This window comes from Sardina pilchardus, chromosome 7, assembly GCF_963854185.1.
Source record: "Sardina pilchardus chromosome 7, fSarPil1.1, whole genome shotgun sequence".
NCBI lineage: Eukaryota > Metazoa > Chordata > Actinopteri > Clupeiformes > Clupeidae > Sardina > Sardina pilchardus.
Window position 1 is genome coordinate 26,327,882 of NC_085000.1, and position 25,586 is coordinate 26,353,467.

General features: G+C 42.1%; 2 protein-coding genes across 2 annotated transcripts; one reads left to right on the forward strand and one right to left on the reverse strand.

The window, feature by feature from the left end:
• Positions 1 to 225: 225 nt before the first annotated feature.
• LOC134087804 (uncharacterized) lies at positions 226 to 6,021 on the forward strand. Its single transcript, XM_062541560.1, has 6 exons — positions 226 to 301; positions 1,527 to 2,173; positions 2,583 to 2,726; positions 2,907 to 2,986; positions 3,322 to 3,588; positions 4,511 to 6,021. Exons 2-6 carry the CDS (start codon positions 1,543 to 1,545, stop codon positions 4,559 to 4,561), a joined length of 1,173 nt encoding a protein of 390 aa, XP_062397544.1. The 5' UTR covers positions 226 to 301; positions 1,527 to 1,542; the 3' UTR covers positions 4,562 to 6,021.
• A 917-nt stretch (positions 6,022 to 6,938) lies between these two features.
• Positions 6,939 to 10,675, reverse strand: pnpla1 (patatin-like phospholipase domain containing 1). The gene is made up of 9 exons (XM_062540099.1): positions 10,436 to 10,675; positions 9,573 to 9,805; positions 9,389 to 9,454; positions 9,094 to 9,303; positions 8,884 to 8,944; positions 8,521 to 8,763; positions 8,043 to 8,172; positions 7,781 to 7,903; positions 6,939 to 7,345 (listed from the first exon to the last, which is right to left on the reverse strand). Exons 1-9 carry the CDS (start codon positions 10,641 to 10,643, stop codon positions 7,150 to 7,152), a joined length of 1,470 nt encoding a protein of 489 aa, XP_062396083.1. The 5' UTR covers positions 10,644 to 10,675; the 3' UTR covers positions 6,939 to 7,149.
• Between the last annotated feature and the right edge of the window lie 14,911 nt (positions 10,676 to 25,586).

A 25,586-nucleotide genomic window follows, 5' to 3' on the forward strand; every position in this document is an offset into this window, starting at 1 on the left:
TCTATTTCAAACAGACAGTCAAATCTTTCGCCTCTGTGAAAACATGGTAGGCCTTGCATTTATTTAGAAAGATTTCGATGGCAAGCAGCCTAAAAAAAATACTTGTACACGATACTGTTATTTGTGATTTCTGTCTCGCAGGGGTGTGGTCGAGTGATACGTTGTTTGCTGGCCTAAGGAAAAAAGAGACTGTTTGGCGAGATAGAGTTTCACCTACAGCGATGACGTCACTACAATGACCAGTTACATTGTCGCTTGTGCCGCCTGTGCAGTGGGACGCTTCATGAGAAACTCCAGTAAGGTGAGTTTATGTAAACAATCTGTTTATGAAAATGAAGTCCGCTGTACTTTTGTGCTTTTCAGAAAGCTAGAGCAGATGAAGGACGTAATCTAACAAGTGATCTAAAAGTTGATTCTCCATGATGACCATGACCGACGAAGACAGGCTGCTGGAATGTTTTCTAAACCTGGGCTATATATAGGCCTAGGCTTCTACTCCTACTCCTACTATTATAGGGCCTATGCATGCTAGTTGTTGATAACCTTGATTTTCCCCCTTTTGTTCCCTTCTTGACTTGACGGTAAAACCGTGTAGGCTAAATAGCAAAACTTCCGCATCCGAACTCCGAAGAAAGTAGCCTAAATAAAGCGGAATTGCAAGTGATAGTTAGGCTACTGCCACTGGTATGATTGTAGGCTGTATCCATTTCATCCATAGAGTAGGCTACATAGCCTATATTATTGTATAGCCTAATTGCAATGTAATAATACCGCTACAACACTTTATGGCTACGTCCACGTCGAACGAAGTAGGCCTTGAAAAGTAGGCTACTTGAACATTATAACTACTTTGAGTGGAGATTGAAATGTGTAACAGTGAAGAAAGGCTACATCATAGGTTACTTTCATAAAACCATGCAACATGCTCTACCTTGTCTGTGGACATCATTTGTTGGCGGATAAACAAATAGCGTGCGTGCAACAGAGGAAAAGTGCTTGCTTTAAACAGTTCAACATTGCATTCCCGTTAGCTCAGTGTTTCTCAGTAGTGGAGTCCACAAGGGGGCCTCAGCGAGCTGCAAGAGGGGCCCTGAGATGACGAGGATAAGACAATGAGCCTAATCTATGATAGGAAATATACAACCATTTGTAAAGAGCGCCTCAAAATTATTTCTATCTAAAATGAATGCAAATAGAGCCATGAGACATGTGAATGGGGAAATAGATGTATATTTTAAGATAATTTGGAAGCAAAAGTATTTTGATCATTGTTTGAGGTTACTGTGTAGGCCGACGTAGCCTATGCTATGTGTATAAATGGAATCACAATGACAGGTAGACAGTTTGCATGTCCCCTATTGAGTTGGTGGTGTGTCCTTATTATTGAAGATATGTAAATTATAAGGGGGCTTCATAGTCAACTGCAGACTGGCTTGGATTTCTTGTTGCATGTACTCAGTTCAACTTACTTACATTGCTTTTAATGTACCTATCTCACACTACTTGTATTTTGTTATTTTCTTTAGATTCAAAGGTGTTGTTATGGAGACAGACAATGTTGCATCTCCTCCTAGCCCTCAGCTTCTGTTTCTGGGACAAAAGTCTACCAAACGCCTGCTGGAAGTATATGTGAAACGCACTCTCAGTCTAAATGATAACACCGCCAGGCCACAACGAGCCAAAAATCGGAAATGGGTAATAGTGGACAGCAAAGGAAACCGCATCAGAAAGGCGTCCAGTGACAGCTCAACATATCGTCTATCACGTGAAATATCACAATCTGAGCCAAAGGAACTGAACACAGACACAACCAACGACTCTAGCCAAACAATAATCAAGCCTCGGACTCGAAAAATTGCCAAAAAGCCATCTATACTGAGGGGCTTTATAAGCCTGTTTTCCAGGAAGAACCATGAAGTCCAAAACAGTGCCACAGTGCCAGATAGCCCTGTGTTCAGTGGGCCTGCGGATGGCTGCTCTGCCACAGATCCGTGCCCCCCTGATATACCCGGGACCGAGAGGGACGGAAACACACTGCGCCATTCTAAATCCATCAAGAAGAGGCTTTCGCTGAAGAAGCTCTCCTTCCGTAGCCACCACGATGCAGACAAATCGGATTCAGTCCGAAAGCAGAGCAGCCTGGCCCCTGCTGATGTGGTTCGAGTGCCAGATGGTAAGCCCAGAATATGATATGGTTACTAGAGGATGACTGTCTGCAGTTACACTGTGATAGTGGTAATTGGTGAAAATGCTAAAACAGAATGATTGTCCATGCCTTGAATGCTTATGAATTTTAATTGTTACTATTATTGCACTCTAGCTTGAATGTTATACATCACTTGTTCTGTAGGGCGCTTTGGATAAAAAATGATGTGTATCGACATGGCCTTTGCTTGGCCTACATTTATAGTAGCTTTCCCATACTACTGCCAGATGATCTGATACCATTTTAACTTTAACATTTTGAAAAGTGTAAAATTCTAACATTTAAATTCAGGCTTGAATGTTGGTGTATGGGAGGTATCCTGAGAATATGAGTGATTTAGACATTTTTGTACTCATACCTCCCTTGTTCCCAAAAGCGATTGTCTGTGTGGAGCCTGCCAGTGCATACTTTGAGAAGGTGTCAGAGGAGTTGGAGCGCATTGTGAAAGAGGTGAAAGAAAGCCCAAATGAGGAGGAGCCGTATTGTGCTGCTATGCTAAATGATCCAAGGCCTGCTGAAGGTATTTTCTGTACTATTGCCCTCTAGGTTATTTTTATGTGTGTGTGTGTGTGTGTGTGTGTGTGTGTGTGTGTGTGTGTGTGTGTGTGTGTGTGTGTGTGTGTGTGTGTGTGTTTAAGGGTGCACTTAACCTGATGCATGTTTCAGTTACCCTCTGATTAGATGTGATTCTCTATTGCAGAAGCCTTGGACTCCACTGAGGACATTATTGAGAGAATGGTCAATCTACTAAAAGAGCACGGAGATGAGATCAACGAAAAGGTACACAACTTAACTTCAAACAATCATACATTTGACAGGTAAGCTGACCTGTGCACAGATTCACAGGCATTGAACATGGCCTACTGTTGTGACAAGCAGACAAACGATTCTTTGGTATATGTCAGACATTGACTTGCTTGCTTCCATGCTTATATTAATTAAAGTAGGGAAACCTGAGTACATTTCAAAACTCCACAGTAAACACAAATTAGAGGACTGCTCATTCATTCATACTGTACCAGTATTCAGAGTAGGATAATGGGACAGAACAGAATCTGCACCCTCAGATGGATGTTTCAAGTAATGTACGTATATGATCGTCTCCCATTTCACAGATTAAGAGGAGCAGTAGTGTAAGCACCTTCTTCCAGAAGCTCAACTACAACAACTTCCAGCAACTAGCCGATCGCTATGTGGCTGCCATCCCTGATCCACTACCTCAGACGACCGAGGCTCCTCCACAGTTGGTGAAGCTGGCCTTCACCCTGGATTTCACAGCCAAGGTGGCTGGACTGTCCAGCCAAGCCATCGGCCGTGTCATGGGTTTTGGGAACCAGTACATACAGGACCGTTTTACCCAGATGACAAGTGCCAACTGCCTGGTAAGTAATACAGCTTTGAGTTAAAGCTGGAGTACTTAATGGTACGTTTGTACTCTTTTCACTCATGTTCCTCATCTCAAATTGAGCCATAAACACTTCAAGCCAATCAACAGTTTCAAGAGCAAGGTTTAGTTTGATTTTCTTTCTTCCAGATTGTTTTTTTTTTTTTTTTTTTTCTGTGTATTTTTCCTCAGTACATTTTTGTAAAAGTTTCCCGGGACACTGAAAGACCGGGCTACATGAAACTTGGTGGGTATGTAGCCCCACAAGGATGACACAGACCATTTTATGTTTAGATCTGTCAGATCGGCCCTCAGAAACACCCCCCACCCACACTCCCCCAGCCCACACACACACGCACACACTCACAAGCAAACACGCACAGAGAAGTTGTTGAGGTCCAACAATCATTTATGGAAGTGAAACCAAATAACAAACTTCATCTTTAAATGTATTCCATGCTTTCCTTTTCAAGGAAATTATTTAGTCATCAATCCCTCAAAGGTCAACATATAACAAGAAAGGACATGATTTTCAGTATCACACGTACGGAGTAAGATTGTTATTGCATGGCATGAAGTTTCGTCTTTCTACTTCTGTGTTTTTTATTCTTGGAAGTGGCCCTATTCAGTTAATTAGTACTGTAAAAGCCGTATAATAATCAAAGGTAATATCCAGGCCTCCATGAAAAATATGATTTCTAAAAAACGAGCGGCTCTGGGGCGAGTTCGACCCAGAGAAAGAATTATTGGCACATTATTGCATCATGACTTAAGAACCGAGTGTGTGAAAATAATGTTCTCTCACATTCCATCTATTTTATATTCCAATCACCTATCAGTCAGCCTGTCTGTCTGTCTGTCTGTATGTATGTTTCTTTAGTTGTATAGATGAATGAAACATTTAAACTTTTTTCCTCCAGGGTCAGCAATCTCAGAACATGGGAGACCAAAGCCTGATGGATCAAGACTAGAGTCTGTGAGTGAAGATGCCCTATACCATTCCAGTGCAATGCTTAAGCCTTTGAATATTACCTGATATTCAGGTATACAATAAGTCTGAAGTTGCCAAATAATATTGGTACGTCCTGAAATGCTGTCAAACAGCATTTGGATATTGCCTGATATTTAGGCATGCATTACGAATGTGAATTTGCCCAATAGTGCAATTGGTGTGTCCTCAAATACTATCTTTCACACTGTTGTGTTGATGCTACCAACAACTTTATTACTTGATGTGCAACTGTTTGCGCCCTGGGGAAACCATCCTAAGGATTTCTTTGAATAACCATATTGTGGTTATCAAATTAGCTTGATGATTTTATTATTTGATGTGTAACTGTATTTGCACCTTGGGAAAGCCATTCTAAAGATTGCTTTGAATAACCGTATAATGTGGTTATCAACTAGACAGATAGAGAGGTTTTGACTAATTAAGGGATTATTCCCTTGCCTTGTGTCCTCGTCAAATTCCATGGAACATTTTCCTGTGTCTATACAGTATATTTAAAAATATTGTTTTATATTTTTTTTGAACAGTGTGGAAAATCTGGTCATCATGGGTTGACTACATAAACACACATTCTATAACATAGGATGTTTTCATACAACTCATATGAAACTTTCATACTGGACTGTTCTTGTTTTTTAAAAAATGTGAAAGTTATATACAGTATGTATATATGTTCTTGAACGCATTAAGATTACTGTTGAGTGCCCTCTCACAGGCCATACAGTATACGTAAGCAATACCTCCATTTGCCTTTTCTATATCACAGAGGCATGGAAGCTGGAACGGACATTCCCGTTGCCTTTCCACAAAATGTGAACTTTTTCACTTCTCACTTTCAGCTCTGACTCATACTTGAAAAGAATCATTTCAAGTACTGAATCATTTTAGATACCTGAACCAGCTAAATGTTCAGCAATCAGCATCTGATGTGATCAGATGTCTGATCTGAGTAAACTAATTCACTCATAGCTTTAAGATCTATATCCTTCTCAGTGGAAACTTGAAAGCCATAGGCTGTGGCCTGGTATAATCAATCACTAGAAATCCAAAGTGTGACATGCCCAACCATGATCAGATGATTTTGACTTGAAAAAGTGATGCATATAATGAAGCAGTTCTGTCCTCAAGGGACAATGAGGGGTTTGTTGACATGATGCAAATCTAGTGTCATAGGACTCAACCACCCTGCATGTTCTCAATGCAATTTCACGCATGGATTTCACAAATGGACTGGGTTACTGAAACTGTGACATTCAATGATTCATTTACTGTAAGAGCAAAACATCTTTGTCTGACTTCCAAACTGTGCACAAGATCATGTTTATGATTTTTTGTCATCCAGTTCCTTTTTATACGTCTGTTTCATTGTTGGCTTAACTGTGTTGTGTCAATATAATAAACAGTAATTTTCTATAAAATGTTTATGGGTCTGCATATCATGATTAATGTGGACAACAGTCACCATTGACCAGTGGTCAGTGGCCGTAGTGCCACCTATAACCTCAAACAGCAGTTGGCGTACTTCACATGTCACAAATGTTTTATCACACACCTCAGACAGTTAGCCTACATATAAATAAAACAAAATGAGATACCACTTTTAGCACATAAAGATGTGCTGCAGACAATGTCAATAGAAGAATTGTAGCACTGCAAAAAAAGGGAAAGTCAGTGCTGTCCCTTTTACGAATTACATTACAATTACATGAAACGGTCAAAATACGTATGAAGCTAAATTACAGGTATAATGTTTGATTAGTGTTTCCAATTGAGCATTTCATGTAGTTACTTGAATCACAATAAATGCGAAAAACACTGTTAAAAAAAAAGGTAAAGAGAGACTGTCACAGTAATTAAACCACAAAACATGGAATTAGACAAGCTAGTCATAATTCTTGTCAAACAATGTTATTACTTAAACATAAAACACAACTAATACAAATTTGTAAGATGGTTTTATCTTACATGTTCCAAGTGACGATAAATGCCATTGAACACTGTAGTATACTACCTCAGAATGTTTTAACACAAGAAGCAGTGACTTAGTGATCTATCTAGTATTATCATTAACACTGCAATGTTCCCTGCAACACTGGAGTATCTACTCTCTGTGCATGCCTCAACCTGTATGACACAATGAGGGTGCAGATTGAAATGAATTGCCCAAAGTGGGTCACCGTGGCCTGAATTATTTTTGTAAAGTGAGAGAGAAAGGCTGCATTATTTCTAGACATTTATGTGCAACTGACGTCCACATTTCAATTAAGTAAATCCAGTGGGTTATATTTTTCAGTGAGTAGTGTGTGCCCAAGAGAAAGTCAGTTATGATGATGGTTATCAGATCATTTTATTCATATGGTACATACTGATTTTTCAGTCTGGTTAGTCACTCAGGCTATAGTCCAACATGTACATGCCAGGTCCATCCGTCTTAAAAGCTTTAAAGTGCCATCCTACAACTTAACCTACTGCTGACTTTCCGCTACCCGCACACATTCTTATATCGTGCTGCACCCCTGCTATCGCCCCCTGGGGTAATATTTTACTCTCTTACTCGAGTGTGAACTGAAGGGAGCAGACATGGCGGTCACCGCTGTCGACAGAGCTTGTCCCACGCTGAGAGGGAGAGGTTGAGAGTTCCACCTTCAGGACAGAAATGCCGTGGCGTACACGGGAGACCTCAGCAAGTCTCTCATACTCTGTGCGCATCTCAAGAGCTGGGAGCAGAGAGAGCACTGGCAGGAGCCTGTTGGCATTTGAAATAGAGATGAACCTCATCCTGGATATTTAGTACCCAACACCAAGGGTTAAAGCAACACTAAAGCACTTTTCCTCTGTCGCACACACGCTATTTGTTTATCGAGCACATAACAGACAAGGTATAATATGTTGCATGATTTTCTGAAAGTATAATGTATTGCGACATCGCAGCAAGTCATATTTGTAGTTTCTGATGTCTCATTTCATCGAACTACAGATACACTACCCCACCACGTGAAGTTACATAGCCGATAGAGGGCTGCGAAGTGAAAACAGAAGTGCTCTATAACCCCTGTTACGAGTTGATGAACCGCTGAAATGATTTTGGAAACATTATTTTAAGGTACGAAAAACTCTTTAGTGTTGCTTTAAAAGTAACAACAACCTTTAAAACAGTCAGGTATATCGGCTTGTCTCTGACCTGTTTCGAAAGTTTTGTTTCATGGTTGACACAAGGAAGTTGCTAACGAAGAACACAATTTGCTTCAGATCTTGCCAGAGCCAAAACACCGCCATGGGAGCAAAGGTGAGCCAACGCTGAAATCTGCAAGACATGATGTGAGCAGCTAAATAGCCAGCAAATCTGAAGACCATCTCTTATAGTGTATCAGAATATCTGAGAGAAAACTCAGTGAAAGATGACAAGAGATCCAGCACCTGTAGAAGTTACTATGGCAGTATACCTGTATGTGACCATGAAGATGACCCAGAAAGGGAGGATGCATGAGATCAGTAGGATCGTGAAGAGTCGAATTGGGAAATAGAGGCTGAAGAAACCCATGAGTCCGAATAGACTCATGTCATAGAGAAACACTGGGGAGAGAAATGAGGCAGCAAGATCTATAGGAGGTGTTGCACATTTAGCAAAACAGCACCAGGGCTGCTATAATGAACAGATAGGAGATGCAATTCAACATGACTTACTCCTTACTCCATTATTACAATGTACCCATACTGTATACATGCTGTATTTACTGTGAAATATCACTATGATTTTCACCTTTATGTCTCGAACAATATTGGCTTAGCTCTTTTGTGTTGAAATCACCACTGAGGGTAATGAATACAGTAGGCAGTCACTGATGACTCATCCATTTGATAAGGTACAGTACTGTAGAGAGGAATGCTGAAAAAGCTGAGAGTGAGTGGAAGGACAGTTACCATTTTGGATCCACCCAGGAGTGCTTGAGTTCAGGGCTTGTTCTAGAAAGTTCAGGCCCCAGGGATGGGTCCCGAACCTCTGACTGCTTTCCCTGTCCCGGGGATTGGCTTTTGGACATGGTCTCTCATCTCCATACTCCTCTATCTCATTCTCCTCAGGCAGAGGAAACTTGCCTTCCCTAATACGAGCCATTGTATTTGAGGGAAAGCGAGTCACACAGTTATGGTTTTGCTGGATAACACCTTTTGGGTGACAAAGTCGACAAAATAATGTTATTAAATGTTACTAAAATGAAAAGTTACCCACTGAATTAAAAGTCTGAATGGTCATACATATCACAATAAGCGTCACACACTACTCACCATGCTGCTGTAGGTACTCCACTGTATCTTGGTACCCATTAACATATGCCTCACTGAGGACCTGAAATACAAAAGGGAATTTTCATACACACAAGAGAGAAATATAGCCACTGATTCAACGTTGCTTGAAAGATATTCCCGGGTCTAAAAACATTGTTGCTCTTCTACACGGCAGTACCAGTACCAAAAGAGGTTAAAGACAGAAATTACCTTCCAGTCACGTGGATACAGTGCAGTGACCACTCTGAACAGGTTTGACAGAGTGGGCTTGAAACAGTGTCCATTTACAACAAAGTCACACAACGGACTAGTGTCGTCCTGAGGACAAATATCCATATCTCCAGAAAACGGTGATACAGTTAGTGTCTGGCCAGGTGTCTGAGTTGGTTGTATATTTGTTAAACCACCATCGACATAGTGCTGCAAAAAAGGTGACAGTTTCCAAATGACATAATTGTACAAATATTATTAATTATATCTGTTTACACTTAAAAGATTCACTCACCACCCCCTTGTAACTTGGTGGTATCACACCACAGTACATTGGAATAAAACAGCTACACAGGAGAGCCTGAAAGTGAAGGCAAAAAGTATCTTAATTTTTCGAGAGTTGAGTTTTTGAGAAGAAAAAAAAACAAAGCAAAAAAATAAAAATAAATAAAAAATAAAATCTATTACACCGAACACACCTTGACAACGTCCTCATGTGTCTGGAACTCCGACACAACTACATTTTCCCCGTCCGGAACTCTTGTCATTGAGATACACAAGCGCCCAGAAGCAAGCTTGTGCGATTCAAGTGGCAGCCGCCGCCGAATTGTGTTCTCCATCCACTTGAAAACATTAACAGCGGGGTGAAGAGGCCCAAAAGAATGCTCTCGGACAAGTTTGGCAAACTCGATCACATCGTCCCTTACACCACCTGTAAAGAAGTATTAAACTAAGTGTTCAATTATAGGTTTATTGTGCTAAAAAGCATACAACTACATCTTCATTTTTATTTTGATTGGTCATTTGATTATTCTGGTTATCATTTGAACTTCTGCACTTCCTTGGTTATCGTGTATTGTGTGAAGAAGTCATATTTATTGTACCTTTAAGGTCTCCTTTTGTACTACAGCTTGAATGTCAGTCCTCATTTGTGAGTAGCTCAGGATAAGTGTCTGCTAGATTAATGAATGTACAGGGGCATCTAAAAACATTTGAATATTGTGGAAAAGTCCACTACCCTGCCCAAAATGAAGGATTAAAGTCTCAGGAAACCACTTCCGGCGTTTTTTGCCTTAGTAGCTGGTTAGAGCTCTTCTCAGGTTGACGTTTCTGAATTATACATTCTTTATTCTAATATTTACAGATACTGAATTTTTGATTTCCATGAACTGTAAACCATAATCATCAAGATTAGAATAATCCCAAAAAAACAAACAAACAAACAAAAAAACTAGATTATGCTTTCACTTTTTGAAATAAATGATATATATATGTAACTGACATTATTTTTATTATTTTTTACATGTATTTGTAAATAAGTGAGTAGATAAGGAACACTTACCCATGCTTGCTCCACACACAACAGCAGCAGCAACTAGGGCACCGGCAGAAGAACCGTAGACCTTTGATGTTCTTTGCAGGATCCAAGGTGCATTTTCCAAGAGACACTGTGAGACACCGAGTTGATAGGTTGAAAGAAATCCAGAACCAGAGAAAGATATAGAGAGTGCCGTACCTTCATATAGAGTGACATCAGATAAGGGATACATTGTCAAAGAAGATTTTCTGCTGATCTCTGAGACTCTGAGAGATTTTTTGATCTCTGTATGTGAATTGACTTGACAGGAAGTCAAATATATTTGCTGAAGCTCCAAGGCGTGTCCATTGGAACTGCAGGCGGAGGCAGGGAAAAAAACTTCAGTCCAATGATGTCTGGAACTGGAACTGTAAAAGTGATACTGATGTTAGATTTAAAGCTAACCAAGTTTTCAATCTGTGAAGGGCCTATAAAGAAGTGTATGATGTATGTCTTAAAAAAATGCATTTGGACCACAATGGCATAATTGTACCATAAGCTTTAAAAGTAACAAACAATTGGACAATTATGAGATTGTGTTGGCAATAAAAAAAAATACTAAATCATACAGGAATGCATAAAAAGGCAAGCTGAGTTTGCAGATTTGATGCAGGCTAGAAAATGGTATTTGCACAGGCAAATCCTAGAAAATGAAGAAGCCTTTTTACAGAAGTACAGATTTTGCTGCATGAAAAGAGTCCTTATTTAAAAGCAAGCTTTTCCAATCAAATTATTTAGCCTATTTATTTATGGTCTTTTCAGTATCACATGATGTTGTCACTGAAAAGTCATATGACACAATGTTTTAGACTTGGATGAAAGAACAGAAATAAATTCTCCAAAGGGAGGGCAATGTTTCAGGATCAAATGGGATTACCGGTATGGGAAGAAATTATTTAAAAAAACTAATACATTTAAACAAGAGAAAACAGAGAGAGCATGATAATTATGTGTATTATGTGATACATCTGGTGTTAATACATTTCCTAAAAATGCTCAAGTCACAAGCATTTCCAGGTATATGATAATAAATGTGCTAAAAGTCATTCTGCACTCATTGTCTTTAGTTCCGATAATGGCAGAGTGAGAAAACCAGGCCCTTTGGAATTAAATAGGTGTACACAGTCTTCTCAAGCCAACTTTATTTTTTGAGTGAGCTGAAAAGGTCAACATTATGACTAATACATGATCGGGGCATACAGTGTCGATACAAAGTTGAAAAGTGCAGTACGGAGTGCACACATATTAAAACTGGAAGGTTGCACTATTATGTTTCTTTACTAATGATACAGTTTCCTTGTGTTGACTGTTTCCAAATCCGGCCAGTTGAGTTGTGGAAACCCTGAGTTGTGGAGACTGATTTCTGAATAGATTTATCTATTATTGTCTATATTCATTGGATGTAGTGATATTACACTGCTCAAAAAAATAAAGGGAACACTGGTTCATAGGAGTATAGCATCAAGTCAGTCACACTTGTGGGATATTGATCTCAGTTATGTAATAGAGGTGGTTGTGAATCTGGTTGACTTTGGCTTTGGTGTCAATGACATTTACTACAGGTGTACTAGAGGGCCAACTGTGAGACGACCCCATGGCTTTACAGGTGGTGGCAACTGGTAATTTTTCCATCTTCATCCTTCTTCACTGATTTTTCACTAGTTTTGCATTTAGATAGGGTACTGTAGCATAAGCCAGTATCTGGGGCCTACAGTACAGAGGTGGCACAGGGTAGTCAACTCCTCCAGAATGGCACACCAATACTTTCCATTGCCAAAAAGATTGCTGTGTCTCCCACTGCAGTCTCAAGAACATGAAAGAGATTCCAGGAGACAGGCAGTTGCTCTAGGAGAGCAGGGCAGAGATGTTAGAAGGTCATTAACCCAACAGCAGGACCAGTATCTACTCCTTTGTGCAAGGAGGAGGTTTGCAAGAGCCCTACAGAATGACCTCCAGCAAGCCGCTGGTGTGAATGTCTCAGACCACATTGTCAGAAACAGACTTCATGAGGGTGACCTGAGGGCCCGATGGCCTCTGGAGGGACCTGTGTTGACTGCCCTGTTCTGTGCATCCCTCCAAGGGTATGCCACTATGCCTCCTGTGACAGAGCGCACCGCGTCTGTCACGCAAGCGGGCGCATTCCCGCCATAGGAACAATGAATGAGTTTGGGGTTGAACACAGACATTACACAGTACACGCATGAAATGAAATTAAATGTTGATATTGTAACGGATACGGGTGGGTTTTAGACCCCGCCCTGTTGTGTGGCTTGCCTATGCTCTCTCCCTCTCTGTCCCCTCCTACTATCCTGAGCAGGTGATGGTGATTAGGTGCACCTAATGGGCAGGAGCATAAAAGGCCTGCATCTCCAACAGTCACTCTCTGCTTCCTCCTCCCGGCTTTTGGATTTCGTTGTTAGAACCCCTAGACTGATTATTGCATGACACCTTTGGTTACTTCCATTATACTGACTTACACTACACATCACTGTATATATTTATCATTTAGTCTTTGTTAATTATATTTACTTAATAAATTCACTTATTCTTTTGGAATCTCTGCGTGGTCTCCCCGTTCATGTTTCATGCCTAGAGCCAGCATGTCACAATATGCACATGTAGAAATGTAAGGAATAAATATGTATTTAGTCTGTATGACGCGAAGGAATATTGAATCGGCCGTGCGCTAAACATGGCCTTATTACTTTAGCGGGGGATGCAAGGCATAATGTCGGGGCATTTGTGGCGGCTTTCGTGTGCGCAGCGCACAAATTACATCTTAAATGAAATCGCGTCGACTGTGTCAATGTTTGTCTTTGTATTGTGTATTGTTCACCTTACCTGATGTCGACCTGTCTTGGGATACAAGAAGAAAAACAACAAGAAATGGATAACACCTGGTACATGGCAAAAAATTGAGGAAAGGAAACAACTGAAAGCAAAGTTGCTAAGCACCAAGTCCCCAAGACTCCAGGAACAGGTTCAAAAGGCCTATACGGCAAAGGACATAGAGGTCAAAAGGAGTGCCAGGAAGGACAAGCGGTCTTTTGTAGAGGAAATGGCGTGTGAAGCTGAGCAGGCCGCAGCCAGGGGAGAGTTGGGGACCGTCTATAAGATAACCAAACAGCTCTGTGGCAGAAACACCAGCCAGACAGCCCCCATCAGATGTAAAAACGGGAACGTTATAACAACTGAAAAGGAGCAAGCAGCAAGATGGCTCCAACACTTTCAGGAAGAGCTAAACTGCCCTAAACCAGACACACCAGCCAATCCTCAACCAGCATTAGATCTCCTCGACATCGACACTAGCCCAATTACAGCCTCTGAGATCAAGGATGCTCTTAAAGCCATGAAGAGTGGCAAAGCAGCAGGCATCGACTCCATCGAAGCAGAGATGCTCAAGGCTGACCCTGTCACCACAACATCAGTGTTGGCTAAACTCTTCAGGACCATCTGGGAGAGTGAAACCATTCCAAGTGACTGGGAAAAGGGACTAATTGTGAAACTTCCCAAGAAAGGCAACCTACAGATCTGTGACAACTGGCGTGGCATTACACTACTTTCCATCCCCAGCAAGATCTTCTGCAGAGTGCTCCTCAAACGGATTGAACCAGTAATTGACAACAAGCTGAGGGAAGAACAAGCCGGCTTCAGAAGAGGCAGAGGATGCATTGATCAGATCTTTGCACTAAGAAACATCATTGAACAGTGCATTGAGTGGAATGTCCCCCTATACATCAATTTCATAGACTTCAGAAAGGCCTTTGACAGTGTGCACAGAGAGACCCTTTGGAACATCCTGAGGTCATATGGAATCCCGGACAAAATTATCACCCTGATTAGCCTGTTCTACAACCACTTTGAATGTAGTGTGATCATTAACAACAAGACACTCTCTGAATGGTTCCCAGTAGAATCAGGTGTACGGCAGGGCTGCATCCTCTCCCCCTTTCTGTTCCTAGTTTCCCTCGACTGGATCATGCGTAACACTACATCGGACATGCGCAGAGGAATTCAGTGGACGCCTTTCTCCCACTTAGAGGATCTTGACTTTGCGGACGACCTAGCAGTCTTGTCCTCAAAGAGAGATCACCTGCAAGAGAAAACGGATAGGCTGAGTAAATATGCAAAACAGACAGGTCTGAACATTAACACCACAAAGACACAAGTCATGTGCATAAACACCACCAACCCTACACCTATCACCATCAATGGCGTGCCACTCGAGTTTGCAGAGGACTTCACATACCTGGGGAGCCTCATCAGCAAGGACAATGGAGCGAAAAAAGACATTCAAGCAAGGCTCTCAAAAGCTCGTGGGGCATTCGCAAGACTACAGCCAATCTGGAAGTCCCGACAGTACCATCTCAGGACCAAGATTCAGCTCTACAACAGCTGCGTGAAATCTGTCCTTATGTACGGTTCTGAATGCTGGCGAGTGGTTAAAGGGGACATGAATAAAATCAGTGCCTTCCACAATGGGTGCCTTAGAAAAATCTGCCGAATCTTCTGGCCCAACAAAATAACAAACAAGGAGCTGTACACCAAAACAGGATGCAGAGATGTGGTCCTTGAAATAAAACTCCGGCGACTCAGATGGCTAGGCCATGTTCTAAGAATGGAAAACGAGAGGATACCAAAGGCAGCGTTAAGATGGACACCACCGGGAAAACGTAAGCCTGGGCGGCCAAAGAACACCTGGCGGAGAACAGTTGAAGGGGAGCTGAAGGAGATGAAGCTTACATGGGGCGAGGCACAGAGACTAGCACAACAGCGAGATGAATGGCGTCGAGTCGTCGAAGCCTTATTTCCCATCTGGGAAGAAGAGGATTAAGTAAAGTAAGTAATGGGCAGGAGCATAAAAGGCCTGCATCTCCAACAGTCACTCTCTGCTTCCTCCTCCCGGCTTTTGGATTTCGTTGTTAGAACCCCTAGACTGATTATTGCATGACACCTTTGGTTACTTCCATTATACTGACTTACACTACACATCACTGTATATATTTATCATTTAGTCTTTGTTAATTATATTTACTTAATAAATTCACTTATTCTTTTGGAATCTCTGCGTGGTCTCCCCGTTCATGTTTCATGCCTAGAGCCAGCATGTCACATATGGGGACTCTCCGGGATTTTTTCCCGAATTTGGTAAAGTAAATTTTTTCCACGCTAAAGTTCAATTCGCTGACGGGTGTAGTCACCTGTGCAGTTGGTTGGAAATTTGGGGAGACCTACGCTGAAATTGTTTGAATCCTTGATTGGTAAGTTAGTATTTTGGTTAATTTATCATTTACTGTAGTTGAGGTTTTGTTACTGTTAAATTAATTTAAGTATTGTTTGTTTGATTTGCCGTGGAGGAGGAGCATTTGGGGCTACTTGCAGCTTTAAGTTACATTCCGCTCAGGCATGGACTGGCCATAGGGCATACCGGGCAATGCCCGGTGGGCCGACGCATATTTGGGCCGAGGCTGTCAATGTAATAATAATAATAAAAAAAGATTAGGCTATTTATAGCGTACGGCCACAACGGTAGCGAATCGCGGCCCATTGGTTGACTGCCTTAATGGACATTGGGCTAGTCCAATGAAATCTCAGGGCCCTCCCTATCTCCCTCCCGGCCTCATCTCCGTCTTGACTGGAGTTCGACCGGAGTTTGAGATCGTCCGTACATGAAAATGTACGAAGACAAACCACAAAAGCGCAAGGGGGGCGCAGAGAAGTTGCGAGATAAAAGGCTAAAGCCTACAAGTGGATGCAGCAAAAATGTGCTAAAATTACAGAAATGTTTGCCACCACAAGTTCAAACAGGGCCGTCGACATATAGCAGCAGTGCAGAGCAGCACCGAGTGCAGGCTTCAGAGAGGCACATGCGAGTGTGCAACAGAGTTACACAGAGGAAGGAGTAGCTATTCAAATTGATTCGGAGGAGAAGGAAGAGGTGAGAGACGTGACCCAGCAGGGACAGATTGAGGAGGAGGTCAGAAAGCTACTGTGAGGCAGGTAAGAAGTAGGCTAGCCGAAATGTTGGCTGAACTTTTTGGGCGCACAACGAACAATTAAAAGTTTGAAATCCGCGACTGCTTCTTCCCCTGGCTTCTTTTAGATGTATTAACCTGCCTACTATGTAGGATTCAGCACCCAGTTAAGCAAAACAAAGTTCTATAGTGTGAGCGCGTCTTTTTGTGTGGTTTCTGTGTAGGCCCCTCTCGCATGCATTTGAATTGCGATAGGCTACCCATTAAATTAACGAGTTGTCGGCTCGCCATCAACCTTCTGAAATCTTAAGACAGTCACGTTTGTTCGAAATTGTTGTCAATCTTGACGCAGTACAACAAGCAAACTATCACATTTCTTTGCGACAAGCAGACACCCATACACACAGACATATACAGTCAGACGCATGGAATGAAACAGGAATGGTGATAGCCCATGGAATTAACAATGAAAATGTTTTGGGATGTGTAGCCTATACATCTTCACTAAATAGTAGCCTAGGCTATCAGGTGAATTGTTGGCTAAAACTGTGCAAATGCTCAACATAAATTATAGCAGGTTTTATTTAGTGAAGCATTTAATAGCATGAGTTTTGTGCACAACCTCATCCTTGCTGGTTTAAAGGTCACTCTAGTGTGTGTGTGTGTGTGTGTGTGTGTGTGTGTGTGTGTGTGTGTGTGTGTGTGTGTGTGTGTGTGTGTGAGAGAGAGAGAGAGAGAGAGAGAGAGTATAATAATAATTAATATATTTTTAGCAAGGGTAGGCTAGCCTGCTCGCTTCCATGCAGGCTACTGCGGTTTACTTAAATATTTTTTACAAACAAAACAGTGTGCACATATATTTTATTGTGTAAATTAGGCCCCTATCATGGTGGGCCACTATGGCCAAAAATGCCCGGGCCGTTTTTTGGTCCCAGTCCAGCCCTGATTCCGCTGCAGGGGAGACTGACAGTGCTGTACTAAGGTGGTGCAGGTGTAATGGTTAATTGGGTGGGTTGGTAGGTTAGAACCTACCTGAGCGAACGTGAAACCCCGTGCAAGGCAAGAGCGCTTACCGCTGGGTGTTATTTTTTTCTGGTTTATTGTTTTTGGTGTGTCGAACGCGCTGGGGTTAATTAACTCAATTGCATGAGGACACACTGAAGACTAGGCTTTAGAAATAGTTAGGGCAGTGGTTTTCAGGTAGATACGGGGCGGCTCTAGTCTTGTGGGTTAATTGGGGGGTTGTATACACCTGTGTTTAATTAGTTACGGCTTGCACGCTGTTAAGTCTGAGCCATTGGTTTGCCGAGCATTGTCAAAGAAGCGCAGTCACAAAATAATATTGGCAAAATGGAAGAATTTTTTGCGTGTCCATCCGAGAATTATTTAGATGGGTTCACGAAGGCTGAGTTGCGCAGAGTGGCTGAGCATTACGGATTCGAAGAAAGTTTGGCAAGTGGGCTTAAAAAACAAGAATTAAGAGACCAAGTCAGATCAAAATTGGTAAATCTGTCCATTTTAGAAGTAGACTTAAACCCAGCTCCGACAGTTCCTACAGCGGCCTCTACACCCAGTGGACCAGAGGAAGGGTCACCTCCTTCTTCCTTTAGCTTTGAGCAACAAATGGAAATGTTAAAATTAAAAGCAGCTGAGCGGGAGAAAGAGTTAGAATTTAAGGAGGCGGAGCGAAAAGTAAGGAACTTGAATTGGAGAAACAGCGTTTGGACAGGCAGAAAGAACGTCAGTTTGAATATGATAAGTTGAAACTTCGTGACAAGCAGGAGGAAAGAGAAATTGAAATTCAAAGAGAGCGGTTGCAGTTGATCAGGGAGGGGAAAATGCGGGGTGACGGTAATTCTGGTGGGACTGGCACAGATAGAAAACTCTCTGAGATGATCAGGTTTTTACCAAAATTTAGTGACCGGGATCCCGACATTTTCTTCTCGCTTTTTGAGGGCATCGCGGATGAACGGGGGTGGAGCGACGGGGAGCGCACTTTGTTACTCCAAACTGTTTTACCGGGCCGAGCCCAAGATGCGTATGTTGCTTTGTCCATGACTGATCGCAAGAATTATGGAGCTGTGAAAGACGCGGTGCTGAGGGCTTATGAACAAGTCCCCGAGTTCTATAGGCAGCGATTTAGAAACTGGCGAAAAAATGAGCGACAAACTTACTCCGAGGTGGCCAGAGACCTCGTTGGTTTTTTCAATCGCTGGTGTTCCTCTGTAAAGGTCGACACTTATGAAGAATTATGCGACTTAATGGTGTTGGAGCAGTTTAAACGTATTGTCCCGGAACGGCTTGCAACTTTTATCAATGAACGTGATGTTAAAACTGCCGAGAAGGCGGCCGTGCTCGCAGACGAGTATAATTTAACCCATAGAAGTAGTTTTAGAGGTAATGAGTATATTCCACACAGGCCTGTAACTCACACTTGGGGTGAGCAGCGGTCGACTCGTTCAGATGGGTATTATGGCGAGTCTGGGTTCAGACAAGAACATTCAAATCGCGGCAAGGCCGACACTGAAAATAAGTGTAACTATTGTTTTGAACATGGTCATTGGAAGAGGGAATGCCCAGTGCTTCGGGGTAAAAATAAAAACAGGGAAGACATCAACCAACCGCATTCGCCTATAGGGGTGGGATGCGTTGCCCATGTTGGATTTGTTAACCGTACATCTAAGGTTGCGCAGGTGAAAGACCCACGAGACGGCACTGCCTCTGCAGGAGGTTCAAGCTTGGGGGCGCCTGACTCTCCTGTGGAGGGTCGGTGTGCGTCCGAGTCCAGGGATCATGGCAGTGGGGGCTATGGCCCGTTTATAACGGACGGTTTCATTTCACTTGTGGGTAGCCTAGACAAAACACCTGTTCGAATTCTTCGGGACACGGGGGCTACAGAAACGTTTGTGGTGGAATCTGTTTTGCCGTTTTCAGTTCAGTCCAACACAGGAAATAGTGTACTAATTCAGGGCATAGGTATGCAAACCATGTCAGTTCCTCTACACAAAATCGTCCTAAATTCCGATCTTGTTCAAGGTGAAATTATTGTTGGGGTGCGCCCAGCATTACCTGTCCCAGGTGTTCATGTTATTTTGGGTAACATATTGGCCGGGGACCGTGTGTGGCCTTGTGGGCCAGCACCACCAATGGTGTCCATTGAGCAAAGGGATTTTGAGCAGAATGCAAGTGCCGCAGAATTCCCTGAGGTGTTGCGTGCTGCGTGCGGGGTGACTCAGTCAAAGAGTTGCGCACAGGCAGCGAATGATTCAGGTGAGCTCGCCGATGTTAAATGTTTATTCCCACCTTTACCTAATTTGCCAGCAGCGTTTGAACGCAGTGATTTTATTCTGGCCCAGAAAGAGGATGATTGCTTGGCAGAGCTATTGGATGTGGCCTTGTCAGAAGACAAACTGCCGAGCGCAGACAAGGGCTATTTTATTCTTAATGGTTTGCTTGTTCGTAAAGTTGTGTCCAATAATGATTTGACTGAGACGTTGTTGCAGATTGTCGTGCCGAAGAGATACCGGGATCCGGTGTTACAGACGGAACACGGGAAGGGAGCGGGGCACTTCGGGGTGCGCAAAACTTATGTTCGCCTACTGCAGCAGTTCTACTGGCCGCGATTGAGGCGAGATGTAGCAGATTTTATAAAAACGTGTCGAACCTGTCAAATGGAGGGTAAGCCGAAGTCCATTAAGCCCGCTCCTCTGCATTTCGCAGATCAGTTTCGGAGTTCGCTGGCTGTTCTAGCGGTTGGGTCTGCAGCTCCTTCTCTGAGGGTGGCAGCTGGGGGGGGGGGGTGTGAGTGGCCCAGATGACTGCTTGCTGTCGCCGCAGCTGAAAAGTTGTGACGTTCTGGACGATCTACATGGCTCGTATTTGAGTCTTATTCAATTTTATCCGATTTTATTGTCAATCTTTTCCAACTCAACGAATGGGAAATCGCGAAGAAAGCACTGGCCTCGGTGTGGGTTTTTTAGCCTTTCGGTGTGTATGTGGGTGGAGAAGTTCACCCAGTGGTCATACTTTCCGATAATCATCCGTTAGCCGTTTTTCACTTGGAATTCAAAGCAACGTCTGGTGCGTTGGGCGTTGTTGTAGCAATTACACTATGTACATATTCACCATATTCGGGCGTGGATAGTGCAGTTGCAGATGCGTTGTCTCGCGTCCGGATATGGTGTAATGGGTTGAATGTTGTATGCAAGTAACTTCTCTCCTCAAGTCTCTCTGTTCCTGTGCCTCTTACATTGCTTTTCTAGGTACCAGAATTGCTGTGGTTCAGGAGATTGGGTGACTGGTGAGCATGAGTTAAGTGCATGGTGAGCATGAGTTGAGTGCATGGTGAGAGTGTGCATTCTGTGCGTGTGAAAGTGGGAAACGGATGTGTCCAGAGTTGGGTGAGTGGGTTATTTGGGACTGGGTTGATTTATGGTTGTTTTGTCTAAGTATTATTTTGTTTACAATATTTGCAGAATCCCACTTAGGTGGGCTTCTGTTTTAAGGGGGGGGATATGTAACGGATACGGGTGGGTTTTAGACCCCGCCCTGTTGTGTGGCTTGCCTATGCTCTCTCCCTCTCTGTCCCCTCCTACTATCCTGAGCAGGTGATGGTGATTAGGTGCACCTAATGGGCAGGAGCATAAAAGGCCTGCATCTCCAACAGTCACTCTCTGCTTCCTCCTCCCGGCTTTTGGATTTCGTTGTTAGAACCCCTAGACTGATTATTGCATGACACCTTTGGTTACTTCCATTATACTGACTTACACTACACATCACTGTATATATTTATCATTTAGTCTTTGTTAATTATATTTACTTAATAAATTCACTTATTCTTTTGGAATCTCTGCGTGGTCTCCCCGTTCATGTTTCATGCCTAGAGCCAGCATGTCACAATATGCACATGTAGAAATGTAAGGAATAAATATGTATTTAGTCTGTATGACGCGAAGGAATATTGAATCGGCCGTGCGCTAAACATGGCCTTATTACTTTAGCGGGGGATGCAAGGCATAATGTCGGGGCATTTGTGGCGGCTTTCGTGTGCGCAGCGCACAAATTACATCTTAAATGAAATCGCGTCGACTGTGTCAATGTTTGTCTTTGTATTGTGTATTGTTCACCTTACCTGATGTCGACCTGTCTTCCGGGGTGCAGGGGAGCACCAAGAGTGTCGGAGGTGAGACCAATTTAAAGGGACGGGGCGCGCTCATAGACAGGGGTGTTTCAGTTGTTTTGTTTTATTTGTTATTTTGGGGGACTGTAGCGAAGTATTTATGATTGCACATGAATGTTGTAAAGTAATGTGTTGCGCTCATAAAGTGTGTAGCCTAGAGGGCATGGGGTTGCGCAACTTGCGCTGATTGGTATTGGTATTGAAGAAAATTTGTCACTGAGGTCAAATTCATTGGATATCTTGGTCAACTGACGAAAGGTAAATTTCAAACCAAAATGTTACTTGACTTGGACCTTGGATATTTTTTACAGAAAGCATCTGTGATTTCAAATTGGCCAGTTGAATTTCATCCGAATAGTATTGAATTCTAAAATAAAGGATCAATTATAAGAATTGACTGGATTAGATTTGGTCAGCCAATTGTTAAAAAAAAAATTGGGGAGAGAGTAGTCTGAATTGGGTTCTGGAAGTTTCTTCAAGCTCATCCATTGCACTCATACGCCAGCCGTGAGTGTTTCCAAGCCAGTGAGGTCATATCCATCAGCTGTGCTTGTATCTAGCACATGCTATTTCCTAATTTGTCTTTTTACAAATGCGTTTTGCATTTATCACTGCAGTGTGAAACTGAGTGTCTGATCATTGAGGACTGTGTTTGCTAAATGACAACTAATAGCATTTTTACAAATATGTGTATATGTTTTGACTGAAGTGTGTATGTTTTGACTGAAGTGTGTATGTTTTGACTGAAGTATGTTTGTTTTGACTGAAGTGTTTCATTTTGCAAAGAATCTAGGAATTATGCAAACTGAGTGTGGCGTTTGGATACCTGTGCTTAAATTTTGTTAAAAAGAACTCGGTTTGAAAAATTGTGTGTAAGCAATTGAAAAAAACTGTAATGTGCTCCATTGTGCTACAGGGTTCACAGTCATGGTGAAACTACTGAAGGCTGTTACTAGAGTTGTAATTGTATGTGGAAATAACTTTGACTGACATGAGGTGTGTTGTTAAAGAGATATTATGCAAAAATGTCAAAGGTAATATTTTGATGAGGAAACAAAATTAAAGTCACAATAATTTCGAAGTGGGCGTGCAATATGTAAATTATGATGGGTAGGACATCTTCAAACATTATTCAAGTATTGAAGAAAATCTGTCACTGAGGTCAAATATGGATATCTTGGTCACCTGACGAAAGGTAAATCTTAAACCAAAATGTTGCTTTGTGGTATCCATCATAGCGTCTAGAGTATTTCTGCAGGTTAATCGTTTTGAAGACTCTCAGTGTGACTTGGACCTTGGATATGTTTACAGAAAGCATCTGTGAATTCAAATTGGCCAGTTGAATTTCATCCAAATTGTATTTAATTCTAAAATAAATGATCAATTATTAGATTTGACTAGATTAGATTTGGTCAGCCATTTAAAAAAAAAAAAGAATTGGGGAGAGAGTAGTCTGAATTGGGTTCTGGAAGTTTCTTCAAGCTCATCCATTGCACTCATACGCCAGCCGTGAGTGTTTCCAAGCCAGTGAGGTCATATCCATCAGCTGTGCTTGTATCTTGCACAAGCTGACTTCTCCTACGACTGCAGCTCACTGTGGCCCATGTGTCTGTGCACTCACTCTCCTGAGTCAGGAGATGCTCTGCTTGCACATTCATTGGCTCTTGTCTCAGACCTTCTCCAAGGTGCAGGATGGAGTGACAGAGCACTCTGCTAGTGACCTCTTCAATGAGCTTCTCCCCACAGTGGCACAGCACAGAGGCCAGAGGCTTTAATGTGCTCCATTGTGCTACAGGGTTCACAGTCATGGTGAAGCTGCAGGTGGCTATTACTAGAGCTGTAATTGTATGTGGAAATAACTTTGACTGTCAACAAGTGTGTTTTTAAATAGATATTAGGCAAACATTTCAAACAAAGCAAATATTTTGATGAAACATTTTTCAAGTCACAATAATTTCAAAGTGGGCGTGTAATATGTAAATTATGATGGGTAGGACATCGTCAAATAAATATTATGCAAACATTTCAAAGGTAATATTTTGATGAAACGTTTTTCAATTCACAATAATTTCAAATTGGGCGTGTAATATTATGTATATTATGATGGGTAGGACATCTTCAAACACATTGGTATTGAAGAAAATTTGTCACTGAGGTCAAATTCATTGGATATCTTTGTCACCTGACGAAAGGTAAATCTCAAACCAAAATGTTACTTTGTGGTATCCTAGTATCATAGCGTCTAGAGTATTTCTGCAGGTTAATAGTTTTGAAGACTCTCAGTTTGACTTGGACCTTGGATATGTTTTACAGAATGCATCTGTGATTTCAAATTGACCAGTTGAATTTCATCCGAAGTGTATTCAATTCTAAAATAAATTATCGATTATTAGATTTGACTAAATTAGATTTGGTCAGCCAGTTTTAAAAAAGGTATTGGGGAGAGAGTAGTCTGAATTGGGTTCTGGAAGTTTCTTCAAGCTCATCCATTGCACTCATACGCCAGCCGTGAGTGTTTCCAAGCCAGTGAGGTCATATCCATCAGCTGTGCTTTTATCTTGCACAAGCTGACTTCTCCTACAACTGCAGCTCACTGTGGCCCATATGTGTCTGTGCACTCACTCTCCTGAGTCAGAAGATGCTCTGCTTGCACATTCATTGGCTCTTGTCTCAGACCTTCCCCAAGGTGCAGGATGGAGTGACAGAGCACTCTGCTAGTGACCTCTTCAATGAGCTTCTCCCCACAGTGGCACAGCACAGAGGCCAGAGGCTTTAATGTGCTCCATTGTGCTACAGGGTTCACAGTCATGGTGAAGCTGCTGACGGCTTTTACTAGAGCTGTAATTGTATGTGGAAATAACTTTGACTGACATGAGGTGTGTCGTTAAAGAGATATTATGCAAAAATGTCAAAGGTAATATTTTGATGAAGACACCAAATTAAAGTCACAATAATTTCAAAGTGGGCGTGCAATATGTAAATTATGATGGGTATAGGACATCTTCAAACACATTGGAATTGAAGAAAATCTGTTACTGAAGTCAAATTCATTGGATATCTTGGTCACCTGACGAAAGGTAAATCTCAAACCAAAATGTTACTTTGTGGTATCCATCATAGCGTCTAGATTATTTCTGCAGGTAAATAGTTTTGAAGACTCTCAGTTTGACTTGGACCTTGGATATTTTTTACAGAAAGCATCTGTGATTTCAAATTGACCAGTTGAATTTCATCCGAATTGTATTAAATTCTAAAATAGCCTAAATGATCGATTATTAGATTTGGCTAGATTAGATTTGGTCAGCCAGTTTTAAAAAAGGTATTGGGGAGAGAGTAGTCTGAATTGGGTTCTGGAAGTTTCTTCAAGCTCATCCATTGCACTCATACGCCAGCCGTGAGTGTTTCCAAGCCAGTGAGGTCATATCCATCAGCTGTGCTTTCATCTTGCACAAGCTGACTTCTCCTACGACTGCAGCTCACTGTGGCCCATATGTGTCTGTGCACTCACTCTCCTGAGTAGGGAGATGCTCTGCTTGCGCATTCATTGGCTCTTGTCTCAGACCTTCCCCAAGGTGCAGGATGGAGTGACAGAGCACTCTGCTAGTGACCTCTTCAATGAGCTTCTCCCCACAGTGGCACAGCACAGAGGCCAGAGGCTTTAATGTGCTCCATTGTGCTACAGGGTTCACAGTCATGGTGAAGCCGCAGGTGGCTATTACTAGAGCTGTAATTGTATGTGGAAATAACTTTGGCTGTCATCAAGTGTGTCGTTAAAGAGATATTATGCAAAAATGTCAAAGGTAATATTTTGATGAAGACACCAAATTAAAGTCACAATAATTTCAAAGTGGGCGTGCAATATGTAAATTATGATGGGTATAGGACATCTTCAAACATTATTCAAGTATTGAAGAAAATCTGTCACTGAGGTCAAATATGGATATCTTGGTCACCTGACAAAAGGTAAATCTTAAACCAAAAT

Coding starts and splice junctions, on each gene's coding strand:
- LOC134087804 (XM_062541560.1), top strand. CDS start 1,543: ATGGAGACAGACAATGTTGCATCTCCTCCTAGCCCTCAGCTTCTGTTT. Junction 2,174..2,582: donor TGTGGTTCGAGTGCCAGATG/GTAAGCCCAGAA, acceptor TGTTCCCAAAAG/CGATTGTCTGTGTGGAGCCT. Junction 2,987..3,321: donor GAGATGAGATCAACGAAAAG/GTACACAACTTA, acceptor CCCATTTCACAG/ATTAAGAGGAGCAGTAGTGT.
- pnpla1 (XM_062540099.1), bottom strand. CDS start 10,643: ATGTATCCCTTATCTGATGTCACTCTATATGAAGGTACGGCACTCTCT. Junction 8,945..9,093: donor TGTATCCACGTGACTGGAAG/GTAATTTCTGTC, acceptor TTTGTATTTCAG/GTCCTCAGTGAGGCATATGT. Junction 7,346..7,780: donor AAACAAAACTTTCGAAACAG/GTCAGAGACAAG, acceptor AAATGCCAACAG/GCTCCTGCCAGTGCTCTCTC.